Source organism: Balaenoptera physalus (assembly GCF_965194825.1).
Source record: "Balaenoptera physalus genome assembly, chromosome: 9".
NCBI lineage: Eukaryota > Metazoa > Chordata > Mammalia > Artiodactyla > Balaenopteridae > Balaenoptera > Balaenoptera physalus.
In genome coordinates this window covers 96,185,994-96,198,226 of record NC_138888.1, presented here as the reverse complement: position 1 = coordinate 96,198,226, position 12,233 = coordinate 96,185,994, and the positions used below count along the sequence as shown (strand labels likewise).

Sequence of the window (12,233 nt, the reverse complement as noted above, 5' to 3'; positions counted from 1 at the left end):
AATTAATATTTACTAAGCAACCCCGGTGCAAAAATCCTTGTATAGAATCTGTATCCTGCCAAGTTACATTTAGATGCATTTAGAACATGCTGATTATATTCTATCCATAAAAGTATCACAGAAGCATGGCTCTCATGAGATTTTATCTAAAAGTTTCTGCAAAAGTGAAGTTCAAGTAACTTTAACTGGGTTTAAACAAAAATTTTGCTGTATTGTATGGCTATATATATATTGAAAAGTACATTATCGACTTTTACAAAGTAAAATAATAGTGTATGGTTAATGAAGCAATAATCCTGTTGAAAATATAAATTTTAATTATACTTTTAGATCTTTTAAGTAATTTGTATAGTTGTCTTTTATCTAATTATGTTGTATTATCATTTCTCTTATAGGGAACAAATGGCGAAAGAAATGTCAGAAATTTTGAGTAGGTTAGTGCAGTGTAATTTGGGGAAATAAGCGTCACCTCAAAATCATATTTTTTAAATTACTTTTCGTTATTTGGACCAGAACCTGTTATATGAGTAGCCTGTCCTTTCCGTGTAAATTTTCGGTACAAGAACTGTGACTCTGCCCTCAGGCCGCACTGACATAGAAAAAGGTAAAAAAAAAACAGTGTTCCTCTAAATTGGCATTTTTCAGTGGGGATACCACTGGCATTTTGGTTGAGGCTATTCCTTGTTGGTAGTACTGTGGGACTTACCTTGAGCCCCGACCAGTTCAGTCTCAGTAGGGGAGCCCTTCCTGTTCTTGGGCTCTCTGCGCCTGGTTGCAGGGAACGTGAGCAAGAGTGGGGCTCAGGCAGCCCCTGTCCTCCACAGCACAGAGGTGGAACACCACTGGTGTAGAAGTTGAGCCACCAAGGAATATATCTTCCCAGCAGGATCTGGTCCATTATCAAATGGCTATGAATCAATCACATTTTAACTTTCAACTCTGAAGTTGCAGAGTTAATTGAAAGTGTTAAAATTAATATATTTTTTAAAATCAAAAGTCAGTTTTGCTACTACCTTACTCTGTATTTCACATGATTGTCTTTATCACAAGTCTTAACTAATCAGTAAATGAAGGTGTACCTTCATTTTACTATTTTAATAACTCCAAAGATTGGGGGGGGGGAGCATTTAAATGAATTTGATTTGTGTACTTCTGAGGATGCTGAATATGCTATTTTTTAGCAGGTGTATTTTTGTTTGACGTAATATGAATGAAAAGTTAGTAATAGTAAAAACATTTTAAGCAAAAATAGTTTGAATTCAGTGTGATTTTTAAAAGTATCAAAACACCTTATGTATATCAACATCTCGTATATATTCTGAGTCTATAAAACCATATTGTGTAGATTCACTTTCTCTTTCAGGAGGAAAGAAAACAACAACAAAACCCCATAATTTCAGCTGCTCTTCTAGAAAAGACTGGTAGAAGAGCTAGGAAGAAAAAATAATTTTTTTTTGTTAGTTTATTGAATGGTGGTTTCAGGATGTAGGAAAAAAAGAGAATATTTGAATAATGTTAAAAGCATAACTTATTGTTAAGGGTAATAGAGAAACCTTGCTGACACACAGCTGGCTCTTTTTGAGCAAAGCAATTAAGAAAAAGCTCCATGGAGAATGGCCAGTCACCCAGCTTATGAAAAGAAGAGGTTCTGCAATAAACTTGAAACAGATTTTAACCATGAAAATGCAGGAAGGACTAAATGGGCACACATTATTCTTTAGCCAGGCTTGTAAGTGACTAAAAATCATCATGTCTAACAGTTTTTAAGTATGTAGGGTGAAGTATGCTATTTTTATTCTCTAAAAGGAAAGCGTAAATAGGCCTTTTAAAGAGGCAAACGTACCTTATTTGTTTCATTGTTAAGCTTAATGCTGAAGGAATAATTTTCCTTATTTCAGGAAGGAGGGTACATATTTTCAAGCATCACCTTTTTTTTTTTTAAAAAAAAAGTCTTAGTTTCTCCCTCACTCTTTTTTTTTTAATTTATTAATTAATTAACTTATTTTTATGGCTGTGTTGGGTCTTCGTTTCTGTGCGAGGGCTTCCTCTAGTTGCGGCGAGCGGGGCCCCCTCTTCATGGCTGTGCGCGGGCCTCTCACTGTCGCGGCCTCTCTTGTTGCGGAGCACAGGCTCCAGACGCGCAGGCTCAGTAGTTGTGGCGCACGGGCCTAGTTGCTACGCGGCATGTGGGATCTTCCCAGACCAGGGCTCGAACCCGTGTCCCCTGCATTGGCAGGCAGATTCTCAACCACTGCGCCACCAGGGAAGCCCGCAAGCATCACTTTTAAATAACATCAGTCTCAAGTGTCTGTGTCTTGATCGTTTGCCAAGGTCGCTGTTGTCTTTCAAAATGTAGAATGCTGAGAAAATACGAGCTCATTTTCAGTATTATACCATGATCATCCCTCTTTAAGAGGAAGGGTTTCCAAGTAGTAGATCACAAAGGGGAAATGCTTTGTGTGATACCTGAGAAGCAATATTTTAGTTCTTTAATATTTAGTTCTTTTAATGTTGTGCCATCTTCTTTTCATGTCTTGAAATATGATGTATTTAAATTCTTCCTTTGTTACATTGAGCTTAAAAGTTCACTTGCAGCTTATTCCGAGTGTCTGCTATGTGGCAAGTGTAATCTTTTGCTGAAAAATAATGTTCATTTTTACAGAAAAAAAATTTTTCCTGTATTTTTAGAATAATTATTTTTAATTATGTATATAGAAACAAATCTTAAGCGCTCAGTAGCACTGCTATGAAAAAGCTTATCCCATTTAATTTTAAAATTATTTATTTTATTTTTTATATTTTAAATATATGTATTTTATTTTTTATTTCTTTCCTCTTTTCCCACTCAAATGTTCCTCCTACATGGGGCAAGATAAAGCACTTGTGCCCTTTGAAATCTCTGTTATCTGTCTCACGACCTGCAACCTTTTCCTTTAATTTACTAGTTGTCATATTATTACTCACTAAATACGAGGGTGTGGTTTTATCTGCTTACAGAACTTAGCTAAGTATTTTTAACACAAAAGCTCAAAAGTCACGGGAGTTTCCAGGCTCCAGCAGCTCTTTTAGCATGTCTCTAAAGACTCGGGCAGAGGATGGTAGTTTGGCTACTCCCCTGGGGACCTCTAAACATCCAGATGCCCAGGGAGAGTCTGAGCCATTAGGAGTGGCGGGGCTTGGCCATCTGCAGGTTCCAGTAGTCTGCAGGTGAGTGGCTCATAAACAAACCCTTCGTGTGCCTCTAATGATCTTAAAATATGTTGAGGAGTTCTCTTTTGATTTAAAAAAAATTTCAATTGAAGTATAGTTGATTTACAATATCATGTAAGTTTCAGGTGTACAGCACAGTGATTCAGTTATGTGTACACACACACACATACATACACACACACATACTTTTTCTCATTCTTTTCCCTTATTACATAATATTGAGTTTAGTTCCTGTGCTGTATAGTAGGTCATTGTTGGTTATCTAGTCTATACATAGTACTGTGTATATGTTAATTCCACCCTCCCAATTTATCCCTCCCCCACCCCCTTTCCCCTTTGGTAACCATAAGTTTGTTTTCTGTGTCTGTGATCTCTTTCTGTTTTGGAAGTAAGTTCATTTGTATCTTTTTATTTCTTTTAGATTCTACATGTAAGCAATATCATATGATATTTGTCTTTCTCTGTCTGACTTACTTCACTTAGTATTATAATCTTTAGGTCCATCCATGTTGCTGCAAATGGCATTATTTCCTTCTTTTTTTATGGCTGAGTAATATTCCATTGTATATATGGACCACATCTTCTTTTTCCATTCATCTCTTGATGGACACTTAGGTTGCTTCCTTGTCTTGGCTATTGTAAATAGTGCTGCAATGAACATTGGGGTGCATGTATCTTTTCAAATTATGGTTTTCTCTGAATATATGCCCAGGGGTGGGATTGCAGGATCATATGGTAGCTCTATTTTTAGTTTTTTAAGGAACCTCCGTACTGTTCTCCATAGTGGCTGCACCAATTTACATTCCCACCAACAGTGCAAGAGGGTTCCCTTTTCTCCACACTCTCTCCAGCATTTATTATTTGTAGACTTTTTGATGATGGCCATTCTGACTTGTGTGAGGTGATAGCTCACTGTAGCTTTGATTTTGAGAAATATATGTAAATGTATTGTCCTGATGTTCATATATCCATGAGTTAGAAGATTTAAACTGAAGCCTGGGGGAAGTCCATGGTACTAGAATATTGGAATCAGAAGTTCTGATTGAAAATCTAATATGGCTGTTGAATGATGCGCTGGAAAATTTTAATTCACCTGGGCATCCCATAGTACACCATTCTTAATCTCATCTGTCAAAGATACAAAAATTATTATATGTTTTTGCAGTAATTACTTCCAGTTCTCAAACTTATGTTCACTTTCTTGCCTGTTTAGTCAACATTTCATTCGTGTTTCTAAGTTTAAATATGCAAAAATGTGTAATAATTACAGAGGCCCTGCTGTACAAGCCACCAAGGCGGCTGCTGGTACCAAGAAATACGATCTTAGTAAATGGAAATATGCAGAACTACGTGATACCATCAATACTTCTTGTGGTAAGTGTATGGGGAGGATGAAAAGTGGGAAGGCTCTATCGCTGTCAGGTAATATAAACTAAATACCTAGATTGGGATGGGAATTTTTTTCATATAAATTAGTTTAAGTCATTCTCTTTGTTACTCTTGCCTTGAAATGAAGACCTAGTTTATTCACAAAGCTAAAAGAAAGACATACTTATTAAGCTAAATTCATTTTGCCCATCTCTTGCATAGGCCAGAGAGGAAAAGCATAGAGGAATTATGGTTTGGGCTATATTAATGACTGACCCTCCCAACGTTATTCATAATATTTAAATACCTATATATCAGACTCTTTTGGTCTATGAAATGGCAATGGAGTCCTTCCCTTTTAAAGCTATTTTTCTTCCAACAGAACAGAGTAAAAGGCTGTGTCCAGAGAATCCCACACAGTTTTGTTCACGTATAAATCACAGTGTTTGAATTCAGGACACCGTAACTGGGACTTCAAGTGTCATAATCGTACAGGACGCCTCACTGTGTTCTTTCCCTCTTCACTGAGTTTATCTGCATAATTACACATGTAAAAAATGTGGTGCATGTAAATCTAGCTTGTGTTTGAACACAGTGACTTCTTATTCTATTGTCGTGGTCTGTGACCTTGGACACGTGACTTAACCTTCCTTTTTCAAGTTCTTCATCTATAAAAGACCTATTTAGTCCAGGGTTCTTGCGTGGAGGAAAGATTGAAGGTAGTAATAATGTTTAAGAAAATGCTCTGTAAGTGTAAAAGATAGTATTACAATGAAGTGCTCATCTTTATCAATAATTAGTTTACTTTTGATTTTGTACTGTTAATTTAAAAATGAAATCTTCATTTAAAAATATATATGTTAAAAAGAAACGAAATTGAGTTCTTTGAGGTGGATGGACCTAGAGTCTGTCATACAGAGTGAAGTAAGTCAGAAAGAGAAAAACAAATACCGTATGCTAACACATATATGTGGAATCTAAAAAAAAAGAAAAAAATGGTTCTGATGAACCTAGCAGCAGGACAGGAATAAAGACACAGATGTAGAGAATGGACTTGAGGACACAGGGAGGGGGAAGGGTAAGCTGAGACGAAGTGAGAGAGTAGCATTGACATATATACACTACCAAATGTAAAATAGATAGCTAGTGGGAAGCAGCCGCATAGCACAGGGAGATCAGCTCAGTGCTTTGTGACCACCTGGAAGGGTGGGATAGGGAGGGTGGGAGGGAGATGTAAGAGGGAGGGGATATGGGGATATATGTATACATATAGCTGATTCACTTTGTTATACAGCAGAAATTAACACAACATTGTAAAGCAGTTATACTCCAATAAAGATGTTAAAAAAATATATGTTTATGCCACAGGATAATTATGCTAGACAACTAAATTAGGATGTTAATTGCCTTTTTTGTTTGTTTGTTTACTCTCTCTGTGTAATTGATAGATATTGAGCTCCTGGCAGCTTGCAGAGAAGAATTTCATAGGAGACTAAAAGTGTATCATGCTTGGAAATCCAAGAACAAGAAGAGAAATACTGAAACAGAGCAACGTGCTCCAAAGTCTGTTACTGATTATGGTAAAAACAAATCTGTACTTTTGAGTGTTCCAAAGTATATGTATATAAAAAGTATATGTATATAATTACATGTAACTGTACATAAGGTATTTGAGTAAAATTGTCCAATATAAATTTTCTCTTACTTTAGAACCTATGGGTCCACTGAATCTAACACAACCATGATGGCTTATCTTTCAAAGTATTATTTCTGTTAGATACATCTTTAAAGTCATATTTGTTTAAAAGTATTGAATTTACTTGTTAAGATAAATTCTGGAGGTAAGAATAATCTTGTCTATACTGAGGAAGTTGTATGATAATGCTGTAAATACGTATTCTTTCCACATACACATATATACACATATATACACATATGTAAAGCTTATGTGTGGAAATGTAAAGATTACTACGAAAAAATATTTACTGCAAATATTATAAAACTGTGAAAATATAAGTGAGAAATAATACCTTGGTTTAGACCAGAGTTTTACCTAGGCCAGAATTTGCTTTTTTGACTGAGATTCTAAAAATGAATTTTGTTATTTTGTTATGCAAAAGACAAAGCTGTATACCTGAAATTGGAAAATAGAGCAGAATAGACATAACCTAGTAAAAGCAAGTACTAGCTTTAACATTAATTAAGAATACCTGTGATATGAGTTGTAATTTCAGTCTTAAAAGCAATAATTGGAATTTCATTTATTCAACTTGCTACTGGCACAATTTGTTAGGTTAATTCTGGCTAATGTCAAGGTGACAACATATTTAATATCTTTTTTTAGAACAAGGTATATTCCCGACAATTGGTGGTAAAGCTTAGCCACGCGTGGCCCCAGCTGACTTAGAAAAGGAGCTCACGGTTATATTTTGCCTCCCCTACCTCCTTCCTAGCAAATAAAACAGTGTTTGATGAAAGTCAATTAAATGGTGAAATTTTAGTGTTTCTAAGATGTTGCAAAGATTAGATTGAGGAAGGGAAGTGTTATTAGTAGTAATGACTGTGTCCTCAGTCAGAATATAACTCTCTTGCAAGAGCAGTGAGCTTGCCTGCAGCTAAGAAATGGCAAGAGGAGGGCCCTCTCAACACTGATCTTCTGTGACCACCACTGTCTTCTCCAGTTTAAAAATTTGTCTCTGGGAAATGAAGATGACAGGATGATTCCATTACCTGTTCACTGTCTGCACCAAGTTTCTACCACAGTTGCTTTGTTTTGTAAAAATGGCAAAAGGCTATTCTTTTTAGCTATAATCTTTAGCTGTAATGTTCTAATCATGACCTTGAACTGATTGGGTTTCATTATGTTCTGTTTCAGAATTTATACATCTCCGTGATTGCACTTCTTAAAACAAAAAGAGGACTTCCCTGGTGGTGCAGTGGTTGAGAATCCGTCTTCCAGTGCAGGGGACACGGGTTTGATCCCTGGTCCAGGAAGATCCCACGTGCCGCGGAGCAACTAAGCCCGTGCGCCACAGCTACCGAGCCTGCGCTCTAGAGCCTGCGAGCCACAACTACTGAAGCCCGCGTGCCTAGAGCCCGTGCTCCGCAACAAGAGAAGCCACCACAATGAGAAGCCCGCACACAGCAACGAAGACCCAATGCAGCCAAAAATAAATAAATATATTTTTTTTAAAAAAGAAATAAATGTTGTAATATTTGGCACACACATTTTTTTAAAAATTAATTAATTAATTTATTTTTGGCTGTGTCAGGTCTTAGTTGTGACATGTGGGGTCTTTCGTTGCAGTGCGTGGGCTCCATTGTGGCGCGCAGGCTTCTCTCTAGTTGTGTGCGGGCTCCAGAGCACGTGGGCTCTGTAGTTGTAGCACGCAGGCTTGGGCTTAGTTGCCCCGTGGCATGTGGGATCTTAGTTCCTTCACCAGAGATTGAACCCGTGTCCCCTGCATTGGAAGGTGGATTCTTAACCACTGGACCACCAGGGAAGTCCCCGGTAGACACATTTTTAATGAATATATAAATATTTCATGCATTATTGTAGCAAACCAAACTTTGGTACCTTGCTCATCCAACTTTGCCCCAAAAGGAGCAAATAACATGCGGCTTACCTTACTGGTTCCTATACTGTTTCCATTCCTAAAGTACTTTTTGGAAGAACAACAGAGTAGATGAAGAAAGTTTCTCAAGGGTCCCCATCCAGGTGGATGAACAAAATTAGGAATTGTGTAGGAGCACGCTTCCGCATATAGGTCGCCTCCAGAGAATTTGAATGTGGGTCATTTTCAGCATAAGATGTAACTTCTGCCCTGAAAAGTACTTTTTTATTTTTCTCTCTATTTTTCTGTCGTGTAAAATTCACTCTGACACAGGAGTGCAGTAAAAGGAAAGGCGAAGGGCACCAAGATGCTTAACGGCTCACCTGAGAAAATTCTGTACTTTAGGTGGTTTCCTAGTGGTGCAGCTGCTTGACCTTTAAAAGGAACTGCTCTGTAGTTTAAAATTTAGAAGGATTAGAATTCATTAATTTGAGAAAATAAAATGATGACAGCTTATGATTAACAAAAATATAACTTGGTATTATTGCCTTTAAGAGCAAGCCATTGACAAAGTATGGTAAATTCTCAAGAGTTAGGAGTCGGGAGGCTTAGGTCCCTTTCCTGTGTGCTGTACTAGGTGGGCACACCGTCATTACATTTCCCCGGAAAGGGGCTCTCAGAAATAATTTTTGGGGGCAGCGGCAAATTACCCAGTAAAGATTTACATTTACTTGCTTAAAACAATGACTTGGGAGAGTAGTTTTATTTCATAGTTCCTAAATAAAAATGTTGTGACTTTTAAGATTTAAGACAACGTGAAGAAATTAAAACATGCTGAGTATATGGAAGTGTGGCAATGCTTCTTCTTCTCTGTATAAAAAGCTTTTTTTAATGAACTTATGACTTATTCTCTTTTTTTTTCCCCTACAAGAATTCTAGTAGTGCTTTAAAGGTACTTTCATCTTGATTATTAAGTCACTGTTTTGCATTTTTGTTTGGATATTACTGTGTTTGAAAATTAAAATTTGGGTCCTCTTTGTATGTCCATCAAGCAGGATGTCCTAAAAACATAATCAAAATAGCTTTAAAAAAAACTGGAAAGCAGCATCTACTTGTAGGTAGTTCTGGGAGTATTTGGCTGTGGCTAGGGTATCTTTTTGTTAGTCACCACCTCCATTGATGGGAAGACATGATAAATTAGAAGAATGCTCATTTAACAGTTTTGGCATTTTTATCTTTTCTTCAACATAAAATATTTGTTCACAGATTTTGCGCCATTTTTGAACAATTCACGTAAGTCAATGGGTGGTAACTCATGAGCTAACTGGAAGATGGGTTAAAAATACTTTATAAAGTACTAACTTCTTCTAAACATTGTTTTGCTACAATTTTAAGGTGAATTGTAGTACATTAATGTTGGTTTATCTGTACTAAGATACCTCATTTGAGATGGTACTTTCATTTGGATCACTCCAAAATATACATGCAGAACAAAATTTAATTAATCTGTTATTTCATCAAATTACTTCCTTTTTAAAAAAACTAGCATTTTAAACTGAGTATACCCAGTTCTTATTGTAGCAAAACTCTATCTTAATAAGCAGCTGATCTTTTAGAGTAAAGACTAACTTTAGGTGCTGGTTTCAAATACCGTGATGGTATAAGCATTTCTGTCCGAAGAGATTTGAGTTTTGTATGATAATGTACACAAGCTTAATAGACTACCTCTTAATAGGAAGAGGAGATTATTCTGTTACTTTTACAGCTTCCTATGAGGCACAGTTTTTGATCATCTAAAAGCTCTGAGTCATCTTAGTGTACAGTGAATTTCTTCTAGAATCAGTTGAGCAGTAATGATTTGAATATAAGGCCATATTTATTTGCCAGCTGGTTGGACATGATTTTTTTTAGTGCTTCCAGTAATTTACAGACTTAAAAATTTGAAACTTATTCACACTGTTGAAGATAACAATTGGATGTGAAAGAAATAGTTGTTTAGAAGATTAGTTTCAGGCTTTTAACGTCTGTATCTTTGTACTTTTCCAGATGAATATTCATTTCCAGGCTTCCTGAATACAATTTCATTTCTCACATTAGTAGAAGAAGCCATCCAAGACTTTCCATTGGGTTTCTAAATTTTACCCAATATATTAAGTTACAGGGGATTGTTATTTTGAAAGAAAAAAAGTAGGTTACGCTAATGGGTGGCCATCAGTATCATAGTAAGTTTCTGTCAACAGGACACTGAGTTCTAATTCACTGCTTAAGATGGAGGGAAGGGTTTTTTTTTCTTAATCCTTTTATAAAATGTCTTAGTTTTGAGTTAGTGTATTTTCTGCAAAGTAGGTAGTTTTTAAAACTCGAAATGGAAACGCTGACCTGTAAGTTGTTTTGAGGGAACAGGAACGAGAGGATGAATAAGCTCATCTCTGGTAACATGCTAAAGGTGATACGGCTTTTTAAAGTCACTAACAAAACTGGGTCTCTTTCTTTCTTTCATAGGCATATACAGCTTTGCTAACTGCTTTTTGCTTTCTCTTGTTTGCACAGAAATAAATTGAGCTGCTATAAAGCTTTTTGCTATTGGTGCAAAAAGTAGAATAAGAGTAATTTCATCCTTTCAGTACTTGGAAAGTCTTACAAAAGCCATGTGACTGTCCTTGACTTGTACATATTATATAATTTTTCATTGACGTGCTTAGCTTTTCAGTGAGATTCTTAATTGAGTTGCGGTAAATGATTGGTCCACCTTTAAAGTTGTGAGTATAGAGCATATTAAACAGATTTACCAGAATTATGCTCCTGAAGATGTAAAGTCATTGCCTCAGAGAACTGTATATTTTCAGAAAAAAAAAAAGCAAAACTCAACCATTTAGTAATGGAAATTGAGCAAGGGAAAAGAGATGATATGAGCTCAATGCCCAGTGTTAGCAGAAAAGCAAGGATTTCTCTTTCCTATTGGCAAAGGAAACCAAATATTATACACGTTCCACTTATTGCAGTGGATTTTATTCCAAGAGAAGTCTGGTTTCAGAGGAAGTAAATCTGAGTGCAAGTTCATGCTTACTGTTACAGTTTTGTTGTTGTTGTCACGAAGTTGTCTAAATCTTATTAGTAAAATATCTGTGTTACCTTGGCCATTTAAAATCCCAGAATCAGTTGGCAAAGGAGAAAACTTTTATGTCTTTCACTTTTTTGAGAACCTGTGATTAAATCGACAAATATCTAGAATCCCTCAGATTTGTGAAATTACTGTTTATTTGTTTCATCATAAATAGTCCTGCAAAAGTTATTCTGCAGCCTTCATTTGAACTCTTTGGAGGAAAAAATATAAATCTAGTAAATCATACTCGTTTGCTTTCCTGCTGAGTGAGTGAGTTTTGTGTGCAGATGCAGTCATTTGTGGGAATCTGCTAGGGGCTTTTTGTTGTTATTGCTGCTGCGGCTGATTGTGTGTGTGTGTGTGTGTGTGTGTGATTGTGTGTGTGTGTGTGTGTGTGTGTGAGTGATTGTGTGTGTGTGTGTGTGTTTGTGTTTACGATGCCCAGGAACATCTTCAGGGGAAGAAACTTCTAAGAAATCCCCCTTTGAATTGTATTCATCTGTAGGCAGTTCACATTGACATTTTGTTTTAGATTCACTGTGAGGAACCCCTCTTTTTGCTTCTGTAAAAATCCGTGGTGCACTTTAGGATTAAAGGCTGCTTTCCATATCCCTTGGGCTGCCGGCATGACTCTGCTTGTTCTCTGTGACAGCTCAGCAGAACCCGGCAGCTCAGCTCCCCGCCAGGCAGCAGGGGATGGAGATGAACCGACAACAGCGCTTCTTCCGCATCCCGTTCATCCGCCCTGCGGACCAGTACAAGGACCCGCAGAATAAGAAAAAGGGCTGGTGGTATGCCCACTTTGATGGACCGTGGATTGCCCGGCAGCTGGAGCTTCATCCGGACAAGCCACCCATCCTCCTCGTGGCCGGTGTGTACGGTTCACCTGGAAAAAAAATGTATAAAGCAGAAAAGGCTTGTGTACCCTCTGGATGAAATGGTGTGACGTACAGTGTAATAATTCATTAAATGTCAGGCTTGAGGCGTGGAGTTTTGCA

The 12,233-nt window shown here is 36.9% G+C and overlaps 1 protein-coding gene and 1 long non-coding RNA gene across 11 annotated transcripts in view; one reads left to right on the top strand and one right to left on the bottom strand.

Annotated features, from left to right (window-relative positions):
* The window catches only part of LOC309666676, a 314,729-nt gene that overhangs the window by 169,878 nt on the left and 132,618 nt on the right, over window positions 1–12,233 (bottom strand). The gene's annotated exons all lie outside the window — the stretch shown is intronic.
* Window positions 1–12,233, top strand: part of MYO6 (myosin VI) — a 141,579-nt gene that overhangs the window by 127,106 nt on the left and 2,240 nt on the right. For 5 of the 10 annotated variants that reach the window (XM_082474155.1, XM_082474157.1, XM_082474156.1 and 2 more), the window contains 5 exons: window positions 396–434; window positions 4,481–4,584; window positions 6,027–6,158; window positions 9,399–9,425; window positions 11,888–12,106. In XM_082474155.1, the coding sequence (XP_082330281.1) occupies window positions 396–434; window positions 4,481–4,584; window positions 6,027–6,158; window positions 9,399–9,425; window positions 11,888–12,106 (521 nt within the window). The remainder of the gene's footprint in view (window positions 1–395; window positions 435–4,480; window positions 4,585–6,026; window positions 6,159–9,398; window positions 9,426–11,887; window positions 12,107–12,233) is intronic. The other 5 variants (XM_082474158.1, XM_082474153.1, XM_082474154.1 and 2 more) reach the window with 3 other exon arrangements.